Source organism: Dama dama, chromosome 28 (genome assembly GCF_033118175.1).
Source record: "Dama dama isolate Ldn47 chromosome 28, ASM3311817v1, whole genome shotgun sequence".
Classification (NCBI taxonomy): Eukaryota; Metazoa; Chordata; class Mammalia; order Artiodactyla; family Cervidae; genus Dama; species Dama dama.
In genome coordinates this window covers 19,581,271-19,606,247 of record NC_083708.1, presented here as the reverse complement: position 1 = coordinate 19,606,247, position 24,977 = coordinate 19,581,271, and the positions used below count along the sequence as shown (strand labels likewise).

The following is a 24,977-nucleotide window of genomic DNA, read 5'->3' as shown; positions in this document are numbered from 1 at the left end:
TCTTATTTCTCTGTTTTGCCAAATAATATTCCACTGTACGGATGCACCACAATTTCTGTACCCATTCATCTATGGGAGAGCAGGTTGGTTGCTTTCAGTTTTTGGTGGTTATGAAAAAGCTGCTATACATATCCACGTGCAGCTTTTTGTGTAGACATAAATTTTCAGATTAGTTGGGGAAATATTCGTGAGTACAGTTTCTAGATTGCATGGTAAGACTATGTTTAGCATTGTAAAAAACTGCCAAACTGCCTTTCAGAGTGGTTGTACCACTTTGCATTTCTGCTACCAGTGAATGAGAGTTTCTCCTAATGTGTGCCTTAAGCAGCAATTGGTGTTACCAAGGTTTTTTTTTTTCCTTTTTTTTAATATTTAGCCATTCGAATAAGCATTTAGTAGTATCTCGTTGTTTTAATTTGCTCTTCTCTAATGACACATGACACTGAGCCTCCGACATGTTTGTTTGCCATCTGTATATTTCCTTTGGTCAAGTGTCCGATTCTCTTGCTTAATTTTAAACTGAGTTATTTTATTATTGTTGAATACTAAGAATTTGTTGAATACTAAGAATTCTTTTTATATTTTGGATACAAGTCCTTTATCAGAAAAATGTTTTGCAAGCATTTTCTCTAAGTCTGTGGCTTGTTTTTTCATTTTCTTAACAGTCTCTAACAGAGCAGAAGTTTTTAATTTTAATGACAGCAGTTTGTTTGTTTGTTTGTTTGTTTGTTTTTGGCTGTGCCATGTGACATGCAGGATCTTACTTCTTGACCAGGGATTGAACCCATGCTCCCTGCAGTGGAAGTGTCGAGTCTTACCCACTGAACTGACAGGGCAGCCTCTTAATTTTTTTTTCATGAATTGTGACTTTGGTGTTATATGTAAAAACTCATCACCAAAACCAAGGTCACCAAATTATATCCTATGTTTTCATCTAGAAGTTTTATTATTTTACATTTTACACTTAGGTCTGTGATCCAGTTTGAGTTAATTCTGGTGAAAGGTGTATGGTCTCTTTCTATGTTTTTATTTTGTATACGGACACAATTTTTTCCAGAACAACTTGTTGAAAAGACTATTCCTTTTCCACTGAATTGACTTTGCACTTTTGTCAAAGATCAGTTGGCTATATATGTGTGTCTATTTCTGGGGTACTTTTTCTATTGTTCTGTGTATACATCCTTTTCCCAGTGTCACACTGTCTTGATTTCTGGAACTTTACAGCAACTGCCGAAATCAAGCAGTGTAAGTTCTCCAATTTTGTTCTTTTTCAGTATTGTGTTAGCTAGTCCAAGTCTCTCTTTTTTTTAAATTGAAGTATAATTGACCTATAAGACTATGTTATTTCCAGGTGCATAACATAGGTGACTCAATATATGTATACATTACGAAATGATGACCATGATGTCTAGCTACCATGTGACCCGACAAAGTTGTTACAATATTATTAATTGTATTTCCCCATCTTTACATTTAATCCCTGTCACTCATTTTTTTTTTCTTGGTAACTGGAAGTTTATCTCCCTCACCTATTTCACTCATCCCCTATGCCCTTTCCCTCTGGCAACCACACTTGTTCTCTGTATCTATGACTGTTCTACTACATTTTTTCATTTGTTTTGCTTTTAGTTTCCACATATAAGTGAAATCATACAGAATTTGTCTTTCTAAATTTGATTTATTTTTTTTAGCATAATACCCTCTAGGTCCATCCATGTGGTCACAAATAGAAAGATTTCATTCTTTTTTATGGCTGAATAATAAATCTACTCTGTGTGTGGATATATCTCTATCCGTGTGTGCATGTATGCTAAGTCACTTCACTTGTGTCTGACTCTGTGATCCTATGGATTGCAGCTACCAGGCTCCCCTGTCCATGGGATTCTCCAGGGAAGAATACTGGAGTGGATTGCTATGCTCTCCTTCCAGAGGATCTTCCCAACCCAGGGATTGAACCCTGGTCTCCTGCATTGTAGGTGGGTTCTTTGCCACTAGCACCACCTGGGAAGTCCATCTATATCTATAGCTATATCATCTATCTAGCTATACACATCTTCTTTATCCAGTCATCTATTGATGGATGTGACAGACTTTATTTTCTTGGGCTCCAAAATCACTGCAGATGGTGACTGCAGCCATGAAATGAAAAGATGCTTGCTCCTTGGAAGAAAATTTATGACCAACCTAGACAGCATATTAAAAAGCAGAGACATTACTTTGCCAACAAAGGTCCATCTAGTCAAAGTTCTGGTTTTTCCAGTAGTCATGTATGGATGTTACAGTTGGATTATAAAGAAAGCTGAGAGCCAAAGAATGATGCTTTTGAACTGTGGTGTTAGAGAAGACTCTTGAGAGTCCCTTGGACTGTGAGGAGATCCAACCAGTCAATCCTAAAGGAAATCAGTCCTGAATATTCATTGGAAGGACTGCTGATGTTGAAGCTGAAACTCCAATACTTTGGCCACCTGATGAGAAGAGCCAACTCACTGGACAAGACCCTGATGCTGGGAAAGATTGAAGGCAGGAGGAGAAGGGGACGACAGAGGATGAGACGGTTGGATGGCATCATTGACTCTATGGACATGAGTTTGAGCAAGCTGTGGGAGTTGGTGATGGACAGGGACGCCTGGCATGCTGCAGTCTATGGGGTCACAAAGAGTCAGACATGACTGAGCAACTGAACTGAACTGATTGATGGGTACTTAGATTGCTTCAATATCTTGGCTATTGTAAAAATGCTGCAATAAAACTAGTGTTTTTAATTTCTTTGGAAAAATACCCAGAAATGGGATTGCTGGGCCACATGGCAGTTCTATTTTTAATTTTTTGAGGAACCTTCATATGTTTTCCATATTGAGTGCATTAACTGACATTCCCACCAACAGTGTGCAAAGGTCCCCTTTTCTCCACATCCTTGCCAGCCCTTGTATTTCTTGTCTTTTTGATAACAACAATTCTCACAGGTGCAAGGTGCTATCTATCTCCTTGTGGTTTTCTCTTGCATTTTTCTGATGATAGAGATATTGAGCATCTTTTCATGTGCCTGTCAGCCATCTGTATGTCTTCTTCAGAAAAAAACGTCTATTCTGATCCCCTGCTTAGTTTTTATTTTTTTATTGACTTCTGAATTTTATTTTTCTTTCAATTACATTATTTTTAAAATTTATTTATTTTTAAATTAAGAGATAATTGCTTAACAAATTTTGTTGTTTTCCATCGAATCTCAGCACTTTTTAATCAGTTTGTTTCTTTGATATTGAATTCTTTGTATATTTTGATTATTGACTCCTTATCAGATATATCATTTTCCATGATCTGATGGGCAGTTTTAAAAGAGTATTTAAACTGCTGTGTGAGAAGGAGGAAAGACATGTATGCAGAGAGAGCAGTTAAGGGGTGGATGAAGTGATTAAGGTGAGGAGATGATGGAAGCTTAGGTTAAAGTGTATGCAGTGGAGCTGAGCGAAGTAGAAGGAGTCAAGATATGTTTTGCAGTAGCAGTGATAGGACTTGGTCATGGATTGGATATGGGTGGTAAGGGAGGGTAAAGTGTCAGTGATGGCTTGGGGCATGTGTAGTAATGAAAGACTATGAAGCAAGAAACAGACATGGGGGAAATATGTTCTAACATCTCAGATTCAGACGCCTGAGGCCCATCAAAGACAAAGTACCACACAAGCTGTGAGATTTATGAACTTGAAAGGCTGTAAACTGGAAATATACATTTGGGAGTTATAAAAAGATGGCAATCAATGCCATGAGAATGGATCAAAGGGCAGGAGGTGTAATATAAGAATTCTGATAATCAAAGATCAGAAAGAAGAGGAGGAGCTAGTGAAAAAGAATGAGAAAGGGGGAGCAGATATAAATGACAGTAGAGAAGCCAAGACTTTCCTTCAGTTATTGCCTTTTAATTTTGTCCATGGATTCTTCAGGGTCATGGCTGTTTCTCCAAGGTCTAAGGGAGGTCATTCACTTTTGTGCAGTTTTTCTTCTCATGTGAGTGTCCTACTGAACAGCTGCTGGGTCCAAACACTTCAGCTTATCACTAGCAACTTTCTTTAAATTCAATCACATATGGCCATTTTCCTGAAGGCATCCCCAGAATAAATATCAAGATGGCTGGTGAAAGATGGCTTCTGCAGTGAACTAAACGCTGGCCTGGAATCAAGAGTCAGGTTTTCAATACTAAGTCCTTGAAATTCAGCCAGTCTGTTTATCACATGAATTGGTTTTCTCTCAGGGATCTCTTTTGTCTTCTGCTATGATGAAACCAGACTGACTGTCAGTAATGGGAAGGTAAGAGCAAGGTGAAGAAGTGTTCTCCTTAACACTTTCCATTTATCATCAGATTTCATGATCAAGGTCTATATCATTGGTGAAGATGGTGATTATATAGGATGTAGTAAATAAAAGAACTGTAAACCTAGAAATACTCAGTTGAGTGTGATAGAATCTTTCTGGGTTAGAACCAAGCCAGGAAGAACTGGGAGCAATACTGTGGTTTGACACTCATCACTAGGTCCTTGAATGCACAATATCGCCTTGAAGTATAGCTATGTGAAGAGAGATAGGACCAGTAGCACTGATCTATAAAAGAGTCTAGACTGGGTGTATGTTATTGGGGATCTCAAAATAATCAATATTCAATGCAAGATGTTTGGAGCTGAGATTCTTGAGAAGGGAGTAGTGTTTGCTCCTGAAAGTGTAGATCAGAATTTCCAGAAGTTACACTGTTTGAAAAAGAACATTCTGATTCATAATTCTGGTGGAGGTGGTGATGAGTGAGCCTCAGTTCAGTTCAGTTCAGTCACTCAGTCACTCTTTGCAACCCCATGAACTGCAGCACGCCAGGCCTCCCTGTCCATCACCAACTGCCAGAGTTTACCCAAACTCATGTCCATTGAGTCGATGATGCCATCCAACCATCTCATCCTCTGTTGTCCCCTTTTCCTGCTGCCCTCAATCTTTCCCAGTATCAGGTCTTTTCAAATGAGTCAGCTATTTGCATCAGGTGGCCAAAATATTGGAGTTTCAGCTTCAACATCAGTCCTTCCAATGAACATCCAGGACTGATCTCCTTTAGGATGGACTGGTTGGATCTCCTTGTAGTCCAAGGGACTCTCAAGAGTCTTCTCCAACACCACAGTTCAAAAGCATCAATTCTTTGGTGCTCAGCTTTCTTTATAGTCCAACTCTCACATCCATACATGACTACTGGAAAAACCATAGCCTTGACTAGACGGACCTTTGTTGACAAAGTAATGTCTCTGCTTTTTAATATGCTGTCTAGGTTGGTCATAACTTTCCTTCCAAGGAGTAAGCATCTTTTAAAAATTCATGGCTTCAACCACCATCTGCAGTGATTTTGGAGCCCCCAAAAATAAAGTCAGCCACTGTATCCACTTTCTCCATCTATTTGCCAGGAAGTGATGGGACTGGATGCCACGATCTTAGTTTTCTGAATGTTGTGCTTTAAGCCAACTTTTTCACTCTCCTCTTTCATTTTCATCAAGAGGCTCTTTAGTTCTTCACTTTCTGCCATAAGGGTGGTGTCATCTGCATATCTGAGGTTATTGATATTTCTCCCGGCAATCTTGATTCCAGCATGTGCTTCTTCTAGCCCAGCGTTTCTCATGATGTACTCTGCATGTAAGTTAAACAAGAAGGGTGACAATATAGAGCCTTGAGTGAGCCTAACTTATGCTTTATCCCCAGCCTCCAATATGCACAGTTAAAAATTATTATAGGGACTTCCCTGGTGGTCCAGTGGTTAAGACTCCAACTTCTACTGCAGGGGGTGTGGTTTGATCCCTGGTTGGGAAACTAGATCCTGCATGCCACAATTAAAAGATTCCCCATGATCAACAAAAAGATCCTGTATGCTGCAACTAAGACCTGGTGCAGCCAAATAAATAAATAAACAGTAGAAACATGTGATTCTAGATTGAGGAGAAATCAGAGTTCACCAAGGCCTTTGCATTTATGACTCTCTCATTTCATTTAACTCTTTCTTCAAAGATTCTTTTCTTGGTACTCCTTTTTTTTGAGCATTGTATTTTAAATGGAACTAAGATCCCACATGCTGAGTGGTCTGGCCAACAAAAAAATGAAAAGATAAAAAAGACAAACAGAAAAAATTATTATAATAATAAATCCAGTAAAATATAAATAAACTGGGAAAATACATTTGCAACATAGATAGAAAACTGTTAGGGCTATAGTCCATGGGGTCGCAAAGAGGAGGACATGACTAAAGCAACTTAGCACACACACACAGAGCAATAACTTTATTACATAAAATCTCTTATAAATCAGTAAGAAAAATAGATGCAACTAATAGAAAGTGTACAGTGAATACAAGTAGACAATTCTCAAAAGAAAGAAGCTTAAATGCCAATAAACATGCTTAACTGTTAGGCAACAGTAAATATCATTATCAGCTTATCTGATTGGTAATGATTATAAAACATAATTAAATTCAGCAAGAATAATGGGGTGTAGAGAAATGAGCACACTTTCATAATTTTGGTGGAGTTATGAATTGATATACTTCTGGAGGTTAATCAATCATCAGATACCCAAAATTTTAAATTAAAGCTCCCTGACCCAGAAATTTCCCTTGCAGAAATTTATGCTAAGAATATAGACAAGTTCACAAAATTGTGCATACTGGGATACTAATAGTTAAATTGCTATAATAGCTCAAGTTGGAAACAATCTAAATTGCAGAGACTAAATAAATTGTGGTATATCCATATAATGGAATATTACATAGTATTTTTGCATTGAAAAGTGTTCCTAATCTATTGTTGTTTTTAGAAAGCAGATTACAGAATAGCATTAAAATAAAAATTTGTGTAAAGAGAAAAGAGCTTATATACATGCGTAACACGTGCATACTAAGTCACCTCAGTTGTGACCAACTCTGTGTGACCCTATGGACAGCAGCCCACCAAGCTCCTCTGTCCATGGGGTTCTCCAGGCAAGAATACTGGAGTGGGTTGCCATTTCCTTCTCCAATAGATGTGTAAAAATCTGGAAAAATAAGAGAGATGAGATTGTGAGGGATTTTCACTTCATTGTCTTATTTGTAATTTTTTCAATACACAAGAATTATCAGGAGAATCAACATCCACTTCATATAATAAAAATAATTAAATACAAGGTAACAAAAAAGTAAACATCCTAAAAAAAATTTTATGAAAGATGCCTTAAGGCAAAGATTATAATTCCAAACTAGCTAAGAATATATGTGGCTCAGCTGGTAAAGAATTCGCCTACAATATGGGAGACCTGGGTTTGATCCCTGGGTTGGGAAGATCCCCTGGAGATGGGAAAGGCTACCCACTCCAGTCTTCTAGCCTGGAGAATTCCATGGACTGAATAACCCATGAGGTCACAAAGAGTCGGACACAACTGAGTGATTCACTTTCACTTTCTTTCATGGTGTAATGGATACTACATACTTTTTTACCTTTATGGAGTAGGGATGGAATGGCCAGTGGAATTAACAGAAAATGAGAACTAATAGACAGCAATTAATATTACCATCAATTTTCTTCATTTTCTGTATGATCCACTTGGCAACATTTACTTCTGTAAGATTCAGGGTCTCTCTACTGCTCTTTATCAGATGTCCTTTCACTCTCGAGTCAACAGATTTTTAGGTTCTGCTTTCTTTGAAAGCACAGGTTGCTGACAATATTGACAACATGGAAATATAGAAACACTAGGGGGGAAAAAGTGGATAGCTTGATTTATATTCTTAACTCTGTATGGGCTGGAAGACATTTAAAATATATTTTGCTATTTTATGTAAAATGATCTTATTATAATCATATCCTTTCCTTTAGTTTTTGTAGGTAACTCTGTTGTATTTATAGTCATTCCCCAAGAAAGAACTCCGTTCTCAAAATTTTGCAGATACCAACCATGCATGCTTGTATTTGATTTTGTTCTGACATAATGCCACCAAGATCTTGGTTAGATGGCTGCCACTCTAGCTGAGTGGACATGCAGTTCTCCTTCTGTTCCACAGAGTAGGTAGACTTTGGGTTTGGTCAGCCAGTGGTGTTTGTACACATCTTGTGAATTGAGGACTGGCCGGTCAGTCTCCATGCTGGGTGATAGGTCAGGGCAGGTAAGTTCTAGGGCTCTGGTTCTTGGTGTATGTTTGGACAGCCCATAAATGCAAACAAACATACTGCTCCACCGGGTAGGTCATGGAGGCGGTGCAAGTGCCCTGCCGGATGTTCCTGTCATCCCTTGTCTAGGATTTTCGTATATGTGACAGGCGCCCCCTAGTGAATAGAGGCACTTAAGCTGGACTCGCTGTAAAAAAGGCTGGGGAAACCATCTGAAATGGTTTTAAGAATTTGACACTGTATTAAACAAGTAGAGATGCTGAGATTTTGCAAATGTGAAAGGAAAAGAGGGCAGGGATCTGTTCTCCAAATAAAGTATTTAGGATCTCACAATGCAGAAATAGTAGTCAATTTTCTAGATGAAATTCAAACTAATCTGAACCTTGCCAGACTATCAAAATAGAAGAGTAAATTGTCGATCACTATCCACTCCTATCCACTCCAGTATTCTTGCCTAGGAAATCCCATGGACAGAGGAGACTGGTGGGCTATAGTCCACAGGGTCACACAAGAGTCAGACGGGACCTGGCAACTAAAACAACAATCCACTCCCCAAACTTGACAGGATGTTTTATACATAGTGTATAGCTTCTAGAATCGGACAGATACACATAAATTTAGGTTCAGACTTGAGAAAGCATATTTCAATCCAAAAACCTTTAGTCTGGCTTTTGATAAATTACATTTTGTTTGGTTAATTAAAAAAAAAAAGAGCATTTAATGAAGACTATGGTTGCTTCATGGGGTCGCAAAGAGTCGGACATGACTGAGCGACTGAACTGAACTGAACTGATAGTTGCTTGTGCAGTACATCAGTTACTTTTAGTTATCTCTTCTTTCCTTAAAATGTCTGCCACATACAGTTCTTCTTATGTTCTGAAAAAATATATTATCATTTTGACATCATCACAAACACTTATTTATAGCTCTGGGTTGGGTCTTCGAAAAGGAACCCAAAATAATTCTTATCCTCTAGGATGCTTCCAATATAAAATAAAATCAAAGATCATATAACAGGTCAACTGGAAAACAAATAAATAACTATGACAAAAGATAGTATTCAGATTATTTTAATACTGTCAAAGAGCACAAGAAATTAACACTGCACTCAAAGTCCTGTATTTATTTATGAATCAACGGCCTTTAACCCCAGCATCCTAAACCAACAATTGGTGAAAAGATTACACAAAAAGTAGGCGACATGCTTAAATATCAAGTAGGGGAAAAGGTTATTGGACTGTTCTCAAAGGTCTTGTTTGATGTCAGAAGCTAATTATGAACTGAGTGTAGTGTAGTTTTGCTCCTTTTTAGAGGTTCCCTTTTCAGGGTAAGATTATCTTGTTGCCTCCTATCTTCTTCTTACCTAAACAATAAATAAACAAACAACTCTTCCCTCTTTTGCCTAGATTGCCTTTTGTCTCCTGAGTAATCATCCTTTCAGATTCACCACAACTCCTTCAGGTCTGAGCAGACTTCTCTAACCGTAAGGCCTCTCTAGGCCCTCTTTCTTCTAATGACCTCGTTTAACTATTATAACCTCATTTAACAATTACACTGCTTTGATTACTCCCTGAATATTAAAAGTCTCTGCCGAACAATAAACGCAAGCGTTTATTCAAATTATTTGTTAACTTGTTAATGATTAGCTCCCCAAAGTCCATTCGCCATCACCGTAGCTTAGAAGATAAATAACCTTTTACTTCTTTAGAAGGACAGCTTCAGCATCTCCCTTATCGTGGTGACATCTGTGCAGGCTGAGGTGAAACAAACCAAAAAACAAACAAACAAACAAACAGAAACCCAAGGGACATCGAAATGATTGACAGGTAAGGACCAAAGCACGTCGCCTAGCTCAGCCTTGCCCACAAGACGCCCATCCTCCCCGCGTCCTGTTTTCTAAGATGCATCCCGGGCGGATGCGAGGTCACCTGTGGGCAGGCGGAGGACTTCTCTGCAGCGGCCTAGAGGGAGAGGGAGGCGGGGAAGGGATGAGGATGCGGTGGGGCGGATGACCGGGGAGGAGAGGGCGCGGGGAAGCCGGCGTGCGGGGGTCCCCGCACGAGGCGGCCGGAGCGGGTACCCGGGGCGCCTGCGCGGCCGCCGCCCCCGCCGCAGCATCCCTGCGCCGGGTCCGCGCGCGCGGGCGGGAGGAGGGGCGCGCCGGCCCCTCCGCCCCGCGCGGCCACGTGACGCCGGCCGAGGAGACTGGAGCGGCGGCGGCGGCGGCGCGCGGCGGCAGACTGGTGCAGCGCCCGGTGCGCGCGGCGGCATCTCCTCCACCTCCTCCTCCTCCTGCTTCTCCTTCCCTCCTCCTCCTCCTCCCGGGAGCCTCGACGGTCCCTTGCCCTCCACCCGGCTCCTCGCCGCCGCGTGCCCGCCGCCGCGGCGCCCCGAGGAGGAGGCGAGGACGCAGCTGCGGCGCCGCCGCCGCCGTTAGACAGGGGGACTCGCGGGGGAAGAGGGGTCCCCCGGCCGCCGCCGCAGCCGCCGAGGCCAGCCCTCCCGCGGGGTCTCAGCTTCCTCCTCGCGTCGCCGCCGGCGCCCGCTCTCGGCCGGGATGGGGCTCCTGGACTCGGAGCCCGGCAGCGTCCTGAACGCGGTCTCCACGGCGCTCAACGACACCGTGGAGTTCTACCGCTGGACCTTGTCCATCACAGGTAAAGCCGCCGCCTCGCCATCCTCGCCGTCCTCTCCATCCTCGCCATCCTCCCCCGGGGGGACCTCGGCCTCAACCCCGACTGCCCTCCGCCCCCCGCCCGGCGGCTGTTGGGGTGCTGCGGAGCCGAGGACCGGCGGGCGGGCGGGCGGGCACTGGTTAATCGGATCCGAACGTTAAGGCGCTCCCCTCCCCCGGCGCCCGCACGGTTTCCCTCGTGAGCTTCTTCCAGCGGGTCTTGCCAGGTTTCTCGGATGCAGGCGCTGCGATCGAAGCTGGAGCCTGGCGCAGGCCCGCCCCACCCTGTGGCCGCGCACCTGCCGGGCTCTGACCGTTCTCTCCGGCTCCGGGGTCTGCTGTAACCTTTAGGAACATTCCGTGATGGGGCTCGGGGGAGGGGACCAGGGCCCCGGGGTGGGGGTGGGGGGTCGTTGTCCTTTTGGGCTCCTGGTTGCCTTGACGCACCTGCCCGTAATTTTCTTGTCTGGCTCGTCCGTCCGCAACACCGTTTGGAAGGAAAAGTCGGGAGCCATTGTTCGGCTCCTTGAACCTGGGAGGGGGTTAGTTTCTGAGGCTTTTTCATCCGCACGGAGGTTCCAAGTGATTGTCTGCGATGGCTTTGCGCAGTGCAGTGCGGTCTGGGGGAGGGGGGAAAGATAAAACAACCGGGAGAGAAATGGGGAATCTGTAGGATGGGGGGGTCTCTACAGCAGCACCTAGAGATGGTCCCAGAAGCCTGCCTGGGTACCATTTTCTTAAATTGGCCAACTTTTCTCTTTCGCCGTCGCAGTTTGACAGGGATCCTTAGTTAGCTGAGCTAGGCGGCTTTGCTGCCTAAGGGGAGGCAGTTGTTATACTTTACCATCTGTTTTCTTTATTTGCTTCAGTTACTTTTGGGTTTAGAGCGTTTACAAATTTTTGAAATAAAAAAAAACGAGGCCAACAGGATTTTAGAAGGGATCTTATGTTTTATCATTTGCCAGTCCTTTTGCAATATTGCCCTGCATGCCAACAGTGGAAGAGGTTTACATGACATGTTACCACCGTGCCTCCCTTCCCTAGAAATGGAAATATAGTCCTATAGTTTGGTGTCTGTTGTTTGGTTTGGTGATTGTTGGTTGCAGCATGAATATATGGATATATGTTGTGGGAAAAAACGTATTCTGAAATTATTTCTGTGGGAGACAAAATGATTCTTTGGCATTGCCTCGGTTTTAACTTCTTTAGCAAAGTTCTTTTTCAGAAGATGTTAAGTTTGACAGTGAGAAATAAGCGATTTAATTAGCTGTTGCACTTGAAAATGGTTAAAAAACAGTTTTTAATGGAATCATTCATTTTTAAAGTCTCCCTTCTATGTAGTATCCATTGAGGTTTTGTGGTACCTACAAAAACTGGGAGAGATGTATCATTTCCTTCATCTCTGTGATTTTGGTAATTTAAACATTGCATCAGGGTTTCCCATTACACAATTGTGCAGAGCTGAACTTCAGGCAAACTGGTTGGCAGATAATTGCACTTTGCATATTTCAGACTCCAGACATTGTCAAGGTCCTCCAATCTCCATATAGCCAGCCACACCCAGGACTTCTCCTGCCTGCCTGTCTTCCCTCCCTCAGAGCTTTCCCACCTTTGGGAAAGCTCAGTTTCAGAACCATTGAGAGCAAAGGTAGAATGTACCTTTCTGTGATGGTCAGTTCCTTCCTAATGATGCTGGTATAAAAAAAAATCACAAATGAAGTGGGAAATTTCGTGCAGTTCCCTCATGTGAAAGCTTTCCGCTAGCCTGTGAAAGGCAAGTAAAATAGTATAATATTGTGGACCAAGCCTGAGAAATGAGAGTAGCTACCAGAAAGAAGTGACCTCTCTCTAGCAGGTCAGAGGTAAGGTATTTGCCCATGCTCTGGCTATCCACTTACGAAACCTGAGACTGCTTCCTTGCTTTCTGTAATGAGCTACCTAGTGTAGGTAGATGGTATTTCTTAACCAACTTAGAGGCTTAGTCGGATATAGTCTGCTCTGCCTTGCTGCTGTGTAAGGAGGACTGTTTCAGACTCAGGCAGAAGAGCTGGTCTGAACCCACTGCTGCCCCATTTCTTCTCGCCCTGTCGCCACACCCCCGCTTCTGTGCTCTCCTATCTTCGGCTGATTCACACGACTGATTCCAAGAGGCCCTTCTTCCTGTAATTTCATGAATATCTGGGTGAAGGAGTTTCAAAGTAGAAAAGTAGCCTAGGAGATGAGGCTGAAGGAAAAGTTGATGAATTTGGAAGGAGGATAAGATAAAAGTGGGCAGAGAGAAAGATGGTCTTGAGAAAGAGTGATGAGTATGGTAAAAGGATGCACATCCTCCAGGGAGGGCAAGAGATGAACAAGGCTGCCTGCCCTAGAGTGCATTCATCCCCATGCGGTAGCTGTGGGCTTCTTGCTTTCTGTTCTATCATTTCATTAAATATTTCTCTCCCCAGAGGTGTCTGCCTAAGTGTAAAGTTAGTGTCAAGGTTTCTGCCTAGCTCTGTCTACCTTGGGCAGTCTAATAGGAATAGTTGTTACACATTTGGGGAGTGCATTTGATGATTTCAAAGATTTTTGCCCTAGGGCGATGTCTGGAAAAATAAAATTTTTTTTGCTATTATATTAAATGGTGATATTTAATAACACATGTCCAAAGCAATGCATAAAAATCGGGCTTTTCAAAGACACATATCTAGCAAATGTAGAATATGTCCCACAGTGTATGAACATGCAAAATGTTACTTTTACCATGTAATTAACACTGTATACCTTGGAATTGAAACTATGAAAGCACTGTACTCTTAGAAAACCTGCAAAAATAATTTTTCTCTGTATTTTTAGGTATTTTGAACAAGTGAGTCTTAGTTTATAATATACAGGAAAGTATAGACTGATACAGGACTTTTTTTTTTTTTTACAGGACTTTTTTAATAGCAGTTGGTGGCATTAGAGTAGGTCTGATGTCATTGTGGTATTTTCCTCTGTTCTTTCACTTTATGAGTACATTAATATCATTGGACTGGGATCCTGGGCTCAAAGTGTATATCTACTCAAGAAAAATTGTATATACAATTTCAAAACTGATGAGTCAATATCCCCGACTTACAAATACCCTAATTGTCTGTATTTTCCATTGCATTTATTATTTTAGTAATTACTTATTAGTAGCATTTTGTGTAACTAACATTAACAAAGAAACATCTTAGAAAGTTAATAACCAGCATGTCCTCTCTAAGGCCAGTTGTCTCTCGAGGTTCCATATTTCTTTTTGACCACGTGTTTGTTTGTAAACAGCCATCGTTCATGGAATATGTTTCCACATGGCATGTGTGCTGGGCTGGGCACTGATCTATGTTCACTAATATAGCACACTCTAGTTGGGTGAAAAATGAGTTGTCTACTTGGGAGTTGAGATCAGAGTAGGTAGATGAGTAGGAGTTGAGATCAGAGTGTGAAAGGCCAGTCTATCTGACCTTCCCCTCACTTTGGAGTGTCAGATGGGAGAAGAGGATGTGTGGTCCAAGAGGGTGGAGGACTCTTGTGGGGTGATGATGAAATCTGGAAGTGAGGCTTGTATAAACTTTCCTTCTTATCTCATCACTTGCCATGTGCTGACATGGTTCTGGGCTCTGGGAGAGAAGGAGGACAAGTGGTCACCACCCCAGGCAGCTTGTGAAGTCTGGGGGATGACGGCCATTCCACCTTCCTTGCTGTCGTGGTCTCAAAGCAGTGTGGTCAGAGTGAGGGTCAGGGCTCGCTGGAGCCTGGGGAAGGTCAGGAAACTCCTCGACTCTCCGTGTCTCCACTTCCACTTGCCTGGCAGTCTTGAGTCGTGAGAGGAGTGTATGGCTCCGTCTTTAGAGTATTTAAGCTGTTTCCCCATGTGGAATTGACATGGATGGTGTTAGAGAGTGTTTGCTAGGTGGACTAAAAATGGCTGTCAAAACTAAAAGTCCATGGAAACTAGGAATGAGTTTAAGTGCCAGTGAGTCAGCTTGGTGTGCTGAAACTTGATGGCTCACAGAAGGGGGTGTTTAACTCAGCTCAGCTAGGCAAGGGTCTGTTTCACAGTTTCCTGGGCCCCAGAGGCGCATGGGTCTTAAACAGGCTATTCAGTTACACTGGGGCTTCCCAATGCAGGAGAAGCAAGAGACAAACAGGGATTCGATCCCTGGTCAGCAAGATCCCCTGGAGTAGGAAATGGCACCCCACTCCAGTATTCTTGCCTGGAAAATTCCTCGGGCAGAGGAGCCTGGCGGGCTACGGTCCACGGGGCCGCAAAGAGTTGGGCACGATTGAGCGGAGCACAGCATTGTTTCATTGATCTTGTTATTTGTCACAGTTAATGTATAGTTGTTTTTTTCAATCTGCGTCATTATCTAAAATAGGTTTTCTGTTTGGACTAGCGTGGGAACTCATCATTTTCAGTGTTTCTTTGAGAAAAGACATTCTAAGTTCTAGGCAGTGAAAGACAAATACGTGTTCATCTTCTAACGTGGCGTCTCCCTTAGGCCGTGTTTTCAATGAAGTCCTCTGAAGTCCTCTTTCCTTCCTTTCCAGCCTCCCTGCAGCCTCCAGGAAGTCCATGCGGCTGTAGGGTTTTGTTTGTTTGTTTGGTCCTGGACTCTAATGTCTGTTGCTCTCGTCCATTCCCCCGAAGTATCCAATCACAGATGGAATGCCAGGAGGGGAAAACAACACATGCTCTAAAACTGGCATCGGGACACAATTTTACACAGTTAGATTCTTTGGCTTTGGGAAACAAGGTTTTAAGAATTACATAGCTAATTAGCCTCCAGCTAATAAAAATAAATGAAAAAAAAATTTTTTTTAATAAATAAAAGAAAAAGAATGCAAGAAAAAAATTTAAAAAAAAAAGAATTACATAGATAATTATATCAGTGAGTGCTTTTCTGATCTTAAGAGCCACAAGAAGTTGATCCTCCTTTTAAAATTCAGTGTTTTGTTTTTTTCATAAGTCCTGTGATAATGTCATTAGTGAATGATTTAATGTTAACCAAAGTATTATCTTTGATTTATTGAGTCACTTATTATTTCGAATTAGACGTCTGTGGTCACATAGAGAAGAGTTGGGTAGCAGAATCTGTCTTTTCTCACATTGAGATGGCTCTTTCTTCTTTTTTCCTTATTAGGACATTTTTTCCTGTTAAGGTGCCATTGTTTCATTTTCCCTTAGAATGAGAATGAATTACAATATATATGTTAAAAAATCATTTGGATCCTGACTTTTAGAGAAGAGAGGGGAGGAAGAAATACATAGCTCAAAACCGAATTTCCAGCTCTCCTGTCTACCCTGGTCCCTGCCCACAGACCTGCAGCTTGAGCCAACCTGGGACACTCACGCTTGAGTAAAAGAGGCGCACGTGATGTCCCTTGTCACACTGCTCTTGCCATTACTGCCCTTCTCCCTGGTTCCCTTCCCACATGCCTTTCACCAGGCCCTGCCTCAGTCTCCCTCCCACGTGGAGCCTTTCTCAGCCCGGGTACCCAGCGCCGTTCCTTGCTCCATCTGACCCCGTTGCCCTGAGCTTTCGCTCACGTACCTCCTTGTGCAGTTTCTTCTGAGACTGTCTTTTCTTGCACTGTTTAACCTTCATCATTACTTATCTTTTCCCTTCTTAGTGTTTTTCTCCCCAACACTAGGGAGTGCCCATACATTTGTTGGCTTGACACGACTCCCTTAATCTAGCTTGATTTCAGATAGTGACATTTCAGATACTTTCTGATTGATAAATATTAGTAAGGTTTGGGGTTAGACTAAATTATGGGGAGTTTAAGGGATTACACTAAATAATGGAGAGTTTAAGAATGATCTTTATCATAAGTTAGTCTTAAGTCAGTCAGTGTTGACTCAATTGAATGAAGGAATCAAACCATAAAATCAGTTAGTAGCACAGAATATTCTCAAGAGATTTAGAACCAGATGCCATTCCTCTCTCTCCATCTTCTGCACATGAGCATTGTGGTGTGTGCGCAAGTGAGGGGGGCACGTGATGTCGCAGATGGAGAGGACCCTGGACTGGGGTTTAGACTTTAAGCTTTAGTCCTGGACCTGCCACAAATTACCAGTGAGTGTGTATAGCGGGCACTTTGCTTTTCCAAGTCAACTTTTTTCACCTGCAAATTGAGCTGAATTAGGTAATCTCTTGAGGTCTCTCCTGGCTCTTAAATTCTAAATATAAGTGAAGCTTTTAAAAATTCTTTACATAGATAAAGTAATTTCAAATAAACATATACTGATAAGTAACTGAAAACCTGACTCCAGGCAACAATTCCAATCTTCACCAGTAAAACTGTTATTAGTACCGTGTAAATGTTAAAAATAACAGGTTCATGTTTAGTCCTTTTCACTTTCTCTTATCTGCTCCATAAGGGATAGGTGAAGGAATAAAAAACACAGAGATACAGATATTTAAGCCCCTCTTTTTTTGACATAGTACTGTGTGTGTGGCTGTAATACTCTACCCCTTTAATGATCTTGGTATTTCTCAAACAACCCAGAGTTAACTATCTTGTCAAAAATAATAGCAGTAACATTAAAGAATAAGTTTATTATTCTGAGGATGGCTTTTTACATGGTTTTGGACAAGTTACTCATGATTTGGAGGGGCTCATATTTCTGCTTGTACAATGAGAAGATTTGAAACTATATGTCCCCTTAAGGCCTTTTTATTGAATTCTTAGAATATCTCCTAAAGCAATGGCTTAGATAGTCTAAACTTAATCTTACTTCATACTTTTTTTCCTATAGAAAATGCAAATTTTATCATACATTATTAGAAAAGATTTTCATTTTTAAGCACTTTTTGAGCATTTCTAACAAATTTGGAAATATGGCTTAAATTTTTTGTAGAATTGCTACAAATATGTAGGTTTTAGCATACAGGGAAAACAAAAGAAATTAAATGGTTTTGGTGTAAGTATGTTCCTTAGTTTGGTTAGGCACTTTGGTATTAAAGCATCTTACTTTTGTCATTTATTCTTCTCCATGGAATATTGTAATTCTTGAAAAATATCTCAGTATAATACTTTATTTGTGGTCACATTTAATTGGAATTTGAAAGTCAAATGCATTAATCCACTGAGGAATCAGTTTCTCACTGTTAGGTGTGATCACATCAAGGCATTTGTGATTTTTAACTAGAGTATTTGAAGGAGTAAGCTTCTCTTTTTTCATTTTATTTGTTTATCAAATGATAACTTAGGCACAGACATGTATTGTTAAAGAATTTCATGTATATTTGTTCACCCATATTCATAGCAGCACTGTTTATAATGACCAAGAGTGGGAGCAACCCAAATATCCACTGATGGGTGAATAGATAAACTGTGATATATACGTACAAGGGAATATGGTTCAGCCTTATAAAGAAAGGAAATTCCAACACAAGCTACAACATGGCTGAACCTTTCGGACATTATACTAAGTAAAATAAGCTAGTCAGGAAGAGACAAATACTGGTGATTATGAAGTCCCTAAAATAGTTACATTCATAGAAAAAGAAAGTAGAGTGGTAGTTGCCAGGGGTTGGGAAGGTGGTGGGGAGACAGGGAATTGTTTAACGGATATAGAGTTTCAGTTTCACAAGAGGAGAAAGTTCTGGAGGCTGGTTGCACAACGATGTGAATACATGTGACACTAATGACATGTACACTAGTGAAATGTACACTAATGAAATGTATGCTTAGAAACAGCTGAGATAGTAAAGTTTATGTGTTTTTTATTACAATTTTAAAAAGATCGTCATATGTCATACAATTAATATAGCATCTCTAGAAATGATCTTTCTTCAGTGTTCATCGCCAAAACACTAAAAGTGGTTTTGTTTTTAGTTTATCATAGAACGGCTCTCTTTATAGAGTATTCATAGCTGTTGTTTTTTAAAAAGGACCCAAATGGCCCTGGAGGGCTTCCCAGGTGGCACTAGTGGTAAAGAACCCACCTGCCAGTGCAGAAGATGTAAGAGACGTGAATTCGACCCCTGGGTTGGGAAGCTCCCCTGGAGAAGGGATTGGCACCCTACTCCAGTATTCTTGCCTGGGAAATCCCATGGGCAGAAGAGCCTCTGGGCTACAGTCCATAGGGTCGCGAAGAGTCGAACACAACTGAAGCGACTTAGCACACATGCGTGCAAATGGCTAGAAAGTAGCAAATGACAGGGACGACAATCTTGGCTTTGTAATTTGCTTTACAGGATTACCAAGAACTTCACAACTCTGGAGTTTAGGCCTGGCAGGCAGTGATATTTTCCATGTTTAGAAGTTAAACAACTTGCACGTGGCAGTTGAATCGAAAGAGGTGGTTTGGTCTCTTAGCCCAGTGCCTTGTTTCCCATTGAGCTCGCCCAGCAAGAAGGCAAAGTCCTCGGAGGTGTATCACTGTTTAGAACACTAAATCTGAACAGAGTCATAATACCACTAGAGGTAATCGAAAGAAAAGCATCTGAAATGCTTAATGGTGCTGTAAGGGCTATTGTATGAAATTAAACTGAAGTATTATATATATACATACATATGTATATATACACACACATACACACACACACACATATATATATATACACACACGTACATATTTGTTGTTTAGTTGCTAAATTGTGTCCGACTCTTTTGTGACTGCATAGACTGTAGCCTGCCAGGCTCTTCTGTCTGTGGGATTTCCCAGGCAAGAATACTGGAGTGGATTGCCATTCATTTCCTTCTCCAGGGATCTTCCTGACCCAGGGATTGAACCTGTGTTTCCTGCCTTGCAGGTAGATTCTTTACCACTGTGCCACCTGGGAAGTCCATATATAAATATATACATACCATATATATGAGTATATATATATATTGTGTGTGTGTGTATATATATATATATAAAATACAAAAAGTGGTAGTGGTATTTAGCCTGAGAAGGTGAAGTTGACTTCCATATTATGGACTAGCCTAGAACCTTAAAAGAAAGTATATTCAAAGTGAATTTTGAAAATGTTTGCCATACTTCATAATATAAGAACTAGAAACTATTGCTAATTAGTGAAGAGGAATTCAGGATCCATTATGGATATTCAGCAAATAGAACAGTTCGCAAGAGAAGATCTTGACCGAAGTTCCATTAAAACACACCACATACTTCAGTAGTATCTCAGTGTTTTTTTGCTTTTGGTTTTCTTAAAGCCACACTGATAGCGCTAGGTGTGATATTTGGTCTTTGAACTCTCAGATTACCACATGGAGGATGTTTTGCAACTGCTTTTTCTGAGAAGCCCAGCAAAGTGTGAAAATGGGATGAGAAGATTACTTGCCTGCATTCTGTCTTGGCTTTAGTATACATAGCATTCTTCTTCTTTATCAAATGTACATATATTTAAGTCCATGTTGTCATCATAGAGTTGTTAAATGCCTACTGTGAACATTAATAACATAGGTGTATAGAATGCATATTACAGCATTTTATACCATAATCACCCTATACTAGAAGCTCAGTAAATAGCAGTGAGTTTCAACATATGAAGATGGTATCTAAATTCATGGTTAAAAAGTACATATTACACACACGCATATACATCTGCCTCTCCCTGTGACCTATGACTGCCCTATATCGCCCTGCACTGGCTTTGATGAATATGTAATTTTTTAAACCATGAATATAGATATCGTCTGCACATGGTAGAACTCACTACTGTTTATTGAACTTCTACTGTAGGATGGGTATGAATTATAGAACGCTATGATATGAATTTTATGCACTTTGTATTAGTTAATGTTTCTTAGTGTCCCTAGAAGAGGGCTTCCCTGGTGGCTCAGTGGTAAGGAATCTGCCTGGAAGGCAGGAGACTTGATTTGATCCCTGGGTCGGGAAGATCCCCTGGAAAGGGAAAGGGCAACCCATTCCACTTCTTGCCTGGGAAATCCCACGGACAGAGGAACCTGGTGGGATTGCAAGAGTCAGACACAATTTAGTGACTAAGCCACCACCATGATGAAGAGATAGACTTGAAACTGTACAACTAGAAAGTAACAGAGCCGGGATGGAATTGAGATCTTTCACCTCCATCTTTCTTTGGTGGCCTTTGCATAAAGCAACACAGCCTCCTTACTCGTCCCACAAATCCTGTTTTATTGTCCAGTCATCATGGCGAACATTTATTGAATGTTTATTATATGTCAAGCTCTTGGACCAATGCTTTGTATTTGTCACATTTAATCCTTATACTCCTGTGGGTTCAGTATGTTACTATCCCCATTTTCTTTATTTTTTTCAGTTAAAAATTTTTTTTAAATTAATTTTTATTGGAGCTTCCCAGGTGGCTCTTGGTAAAGAATCCACCTGCAGTACAGGAGATGCAGGTTCGATCCCTGGGTCAGGAAGATCCCCTGAAGAAGGAAATGACTACCCACTTAAGAATTCTTGGCTGAGAAGTCCCATGGACAGAGAAGCCTGGCAGGCTATCGTCCATAGGGTTGCAAAGAGTTGGACATGACTTCATGATTAAACAACAGCATGTGTGGGTGCTCAGTTGCTCAGTTGTGTCCAACTCTTTGTGGCCCACGGACTGTAACCCACCAGGCTCCTCTGTCCATGGGATTCTCCAGGCCAAGAATAGAGGGGGTTGCCATTTTTTTCTTCCAGGGGATCTTCCTGACCCAGGGATCGAACCCATGTCTCTTGCGTCTCCTGTATTGGCAGGTAGATTGTTTACCACTAAGCCACCTGGGAAGCCCAAACAACAGCAGCAGCAATTTTTATTGGAGTATAGCTGCTTTGCAATCTTGTATTAGTTTCTACTATCCCCATTTTCCAAGCAGATAGACCAACCTTCCGGGTAATTAATATCCATCTAGAACCAGCCCTCCCAAATTAAGCCTTTGTGTAAATGATCTGCAGCTCATATCACACATTGACTCACTCACTTTGTCTATGTTATTGTCTTTTCTCCTTTGAAGCTTCTGAGTCCGTCTCTATTTTATCTGCTCTCTATGAGAAATTTTATCATTTCTCTTGCTTTTCACCTTTATTGTGTTTTCTGTACAGGTAAACTTGGAACTAGAATTCTTTTTTCTCTGCTGTTAACTCCTCTTTGCATTCTTGCAGGCTCTTGTGTGACTAGTATACAGCTGAGTTCATAAAACTCTACATTGGCCATTTGACTCCCTTAGAGCCTGCACCTTCCCCTGGCCTTGCTGGTGATGAGGTCCACTCATTCCAGTCTGCCCATCACACTCTGACCTCTTAGTCTTTTCTAGCTCAGCCTCCGAATTCTTCAAGAGCTGCCCTTTCCTTGACTTCATCCAGGCATTCTTCCAACCTGAAAGCAGCATCCTCTGCCCTGAGCACGGATGGGTTAAAGCAGACAGACATTCCCTGCTCATCACCCTGACTCACCTGTCCGTCCTCCACTGTCTTCAGAATGTTTCATTCTAGAGTAAATCTCAGCTGGTGACTCGTCCCCTTGTATCCAGACCTTTCTCCTCTGCTTCTGCCTATTTCACCTTGCTGATACCCCAGATCTTCCTTGGCTTGAAGAATATACTAAGCATCCCATTTTAGAATGGGACCCAGAAGAGGGGGTGTTTAGTTGATCCTTGGCACAGAGACAAGATCTTTCTCAGATTCTTCTTGACAACAGTTATCTACATTTGCTCATTAAACATTTCTTTTAGCAAGTTTTTGCAAGTATTGTTGTAGAGGTACATCAAGGAATGGCTGTAACCCTGGCCCTCATGATACTTACAATAATTGGAGGAGGACACTGACTACATCCTTCAGAAAAAGAGCAGTTTCTCTCTGGGGTACTCTCAGCGTACAGCGTAACATGAAGTCACTGTTATTTTGTGTAGTCTTTAGAGGCGAATGGATTTATAACAGTGAAGAAGAAGTGAAGTTGCTCAGTCATGTCCAACTCTTTGCAACCCCATGGACTGTAGCCTACTAGGTTCCCTGTCCATGAGATTTTCCAGGCAAGAGTACTGGAGTGGGTTGCCATTTCCTGAGTATTAGTGATTAGCTGCCAGGTGTTAAAAGCATGGAGTTGATTTGCAGTTGTTGGTTCTGATTTAGTAAGGAGGGGTGTATAGTTATAGAGAACAGTGTGTGGTACATACTTCTTGATGTCTTGATTGTATGCCAGAAGCTGTTAGTGCCTCTCATTGGCTGCTGGACTTGTGTTTTTCTTTTGTCTATGGGAGGTTAAGGGCTTCCCTGGTGGCTCAGATGGTAAAGAATACACTTAAAATGCAGGAGACCCAGGTTCGATACCTGAGTCGGGAAGATCCCCAGGAGACGGGAATGACCACCCACTCCAGTTTTCTTGCCTGGAGAATTCCATGGACAGAGGAGCCTGGCGGACTACTGTCCATGGGGTCACAAAGAGTCGGACACAACTAAGCGACTAAGCATTACGGGAGGTTAAATAGAGGTAGATGTTAGAAAACAAAACCAGCTGATTTATTCAGCGAGGCTCTAGGAACAAACAGATCAAAATTACATGACTTGATTATGTATTATATAAAGTAGGCCCACACTTCTGAGTGGACTAAAGCAGTTCATAGACTTTGATGTGTTAAGCACCTAGAAAACTAATTAAAGCAGAACTCTGGCTTAGTAAGTCTTGAGTGAGGCCTGAGCTTCTGCATTTCAAGTCAGTTTCCAAGAGGTGCTTTTCTGCTAGCACAGAGACCACACTTTTTAAAAAAATTATTTATTTATTTTTGGCTGCGCTGGGTCTCTGTTGCTGTGTGCAGGGGCTCCTTGCTAGTTCCAGTGTGCGGGCTTCTTGTTTTGGTGGCTTCTCTTGTTGTGGGGCGTGGCCTCGTGGGCTCAGTAGTTGCAATTTGAGGGCCCAAGAGCTCGGGCTCAGTAGATGGGGTGCTCGGGCTTAGTGGTCCCTCGGCATGTGGGATCTCCCCAGACCAAGAATGAACCCGTGTCCCCTGCACCGGTAGGTGGATTCTTAACCACTGGACCACCAGGAAAGCCTGGGACCGCACTTCAAATAGCACAAGGATGGAGTTTTAATGTTTTTGATAATCTACCATGTACTATATACTAGGGCTTCCCTGGTAGCTTGGACGAAAGAATCTGCCTGCAATGCAATGGTTCGTTCCCTGGGTTGGGAAGATCCCCTGGAGCAGGAAATGGCAACCCACTCCAGTATTCTTGCTTTGAGAAATCCAGAGAAGCCTGGCAGATACAGTCCATGGAGTCACAAAGAGTCAGACACGACTGAAAGACTAACACGACAATTACTATGTACTATGATAGAAATAAGAATTTCAAAATACTATTTTAAAATTTTAAAATATTTTTATGAATTTTAAAATATTATTATTAAAATGTATTTAAGAGAATCTCAGCAATGGCATGGATTTATATAGAATATTTAGGTTTTTTTTTCACTTCAACAGAGACTTTGTATTTCTTTTAGAATGATATTGATCAAGGACTCTTGCTCATTTTATAGGAGTCAAAAGGGCAGTTTAGAAATATCTTGAATGTTAGGGATCTGTAAGGTGTAACATTGAGTCACTTTGCTATACAGCGGAGATTGGCACAACAATGTAAATCAACTGCATGTATGCTTAGTCATTCAGTCCTGGCAGATTCTTTGTGACCCCATGGACTGTAGCCCACCAGACTCCTCTGTCCATGGGATTCTCCAGGCAAGAATACTGGAGCGGGTTGCCATTTCCTTCTCCAAAGGATCTTCCCGACCCAGGGATCGAGCATGCATCTCCTGGGTCTTCTACACTGGCAGGCGGTTCTTTACCACGAGCCACCTGGAGAGGCCTGTAAATCAATTATACTTCGGTAAAAATAAAATGTCTTGAATGTCGATTCTCACAGTAGCCATAATAATAGTAGCTATTTTCTAGATACTCTGTGGTCTTCAGAGTGCTTGGGCTCAACCGTTTGTGGGTGCAGCCACCGTGGGAAGCTATGTGGTTTTAGAGATCACGGTTGCAGCCCCTGCCACGTCTGGTGTGGGACACAGTTAAACAGATGGTGCCAGGACAGTGTCATGGCATGCTAGAGGCAACCACAGCGTGCTTGAAAAGTTTCAGAAGAAATTCATGTTTAGTGAATTTTAAGTGCAAAAGGGTTCATGTTGGAGTGGCTTCCTACAGAGGGTTTTCAGTTTGAACCTCAAAGCAACTCT

At 41.7% G+C, this 24,977-nt stretch overlaps 1 protein-coding gene across 1 annotated transcript in view; it reads left to right on the top strand.

The window, feature by feature from the left end:
- Positions 1 to 10,450: 10,450 nt before the first annotated feature.
- ELOVL4 (ELOVL fatty acid elongase 4) overlaps positions 10,451 to 24,977 on the top strand; it is a 37,583-nt gene continuing 23,056 nt past the window's right edge. Inside the window, exon 1 of the mRNA XM_061131734.1 lies at positions 10,451 to 10,804. Within this exon, the coding sequence (XP_060987717.1) occupies positions 10,705 to 10,804 (100 nt within the window). The 5' untranslated portion in view covers positions 10,451 to 10,704. The remainder of the gene's footprint in view (positions 10,805 to 24,977) is intronic.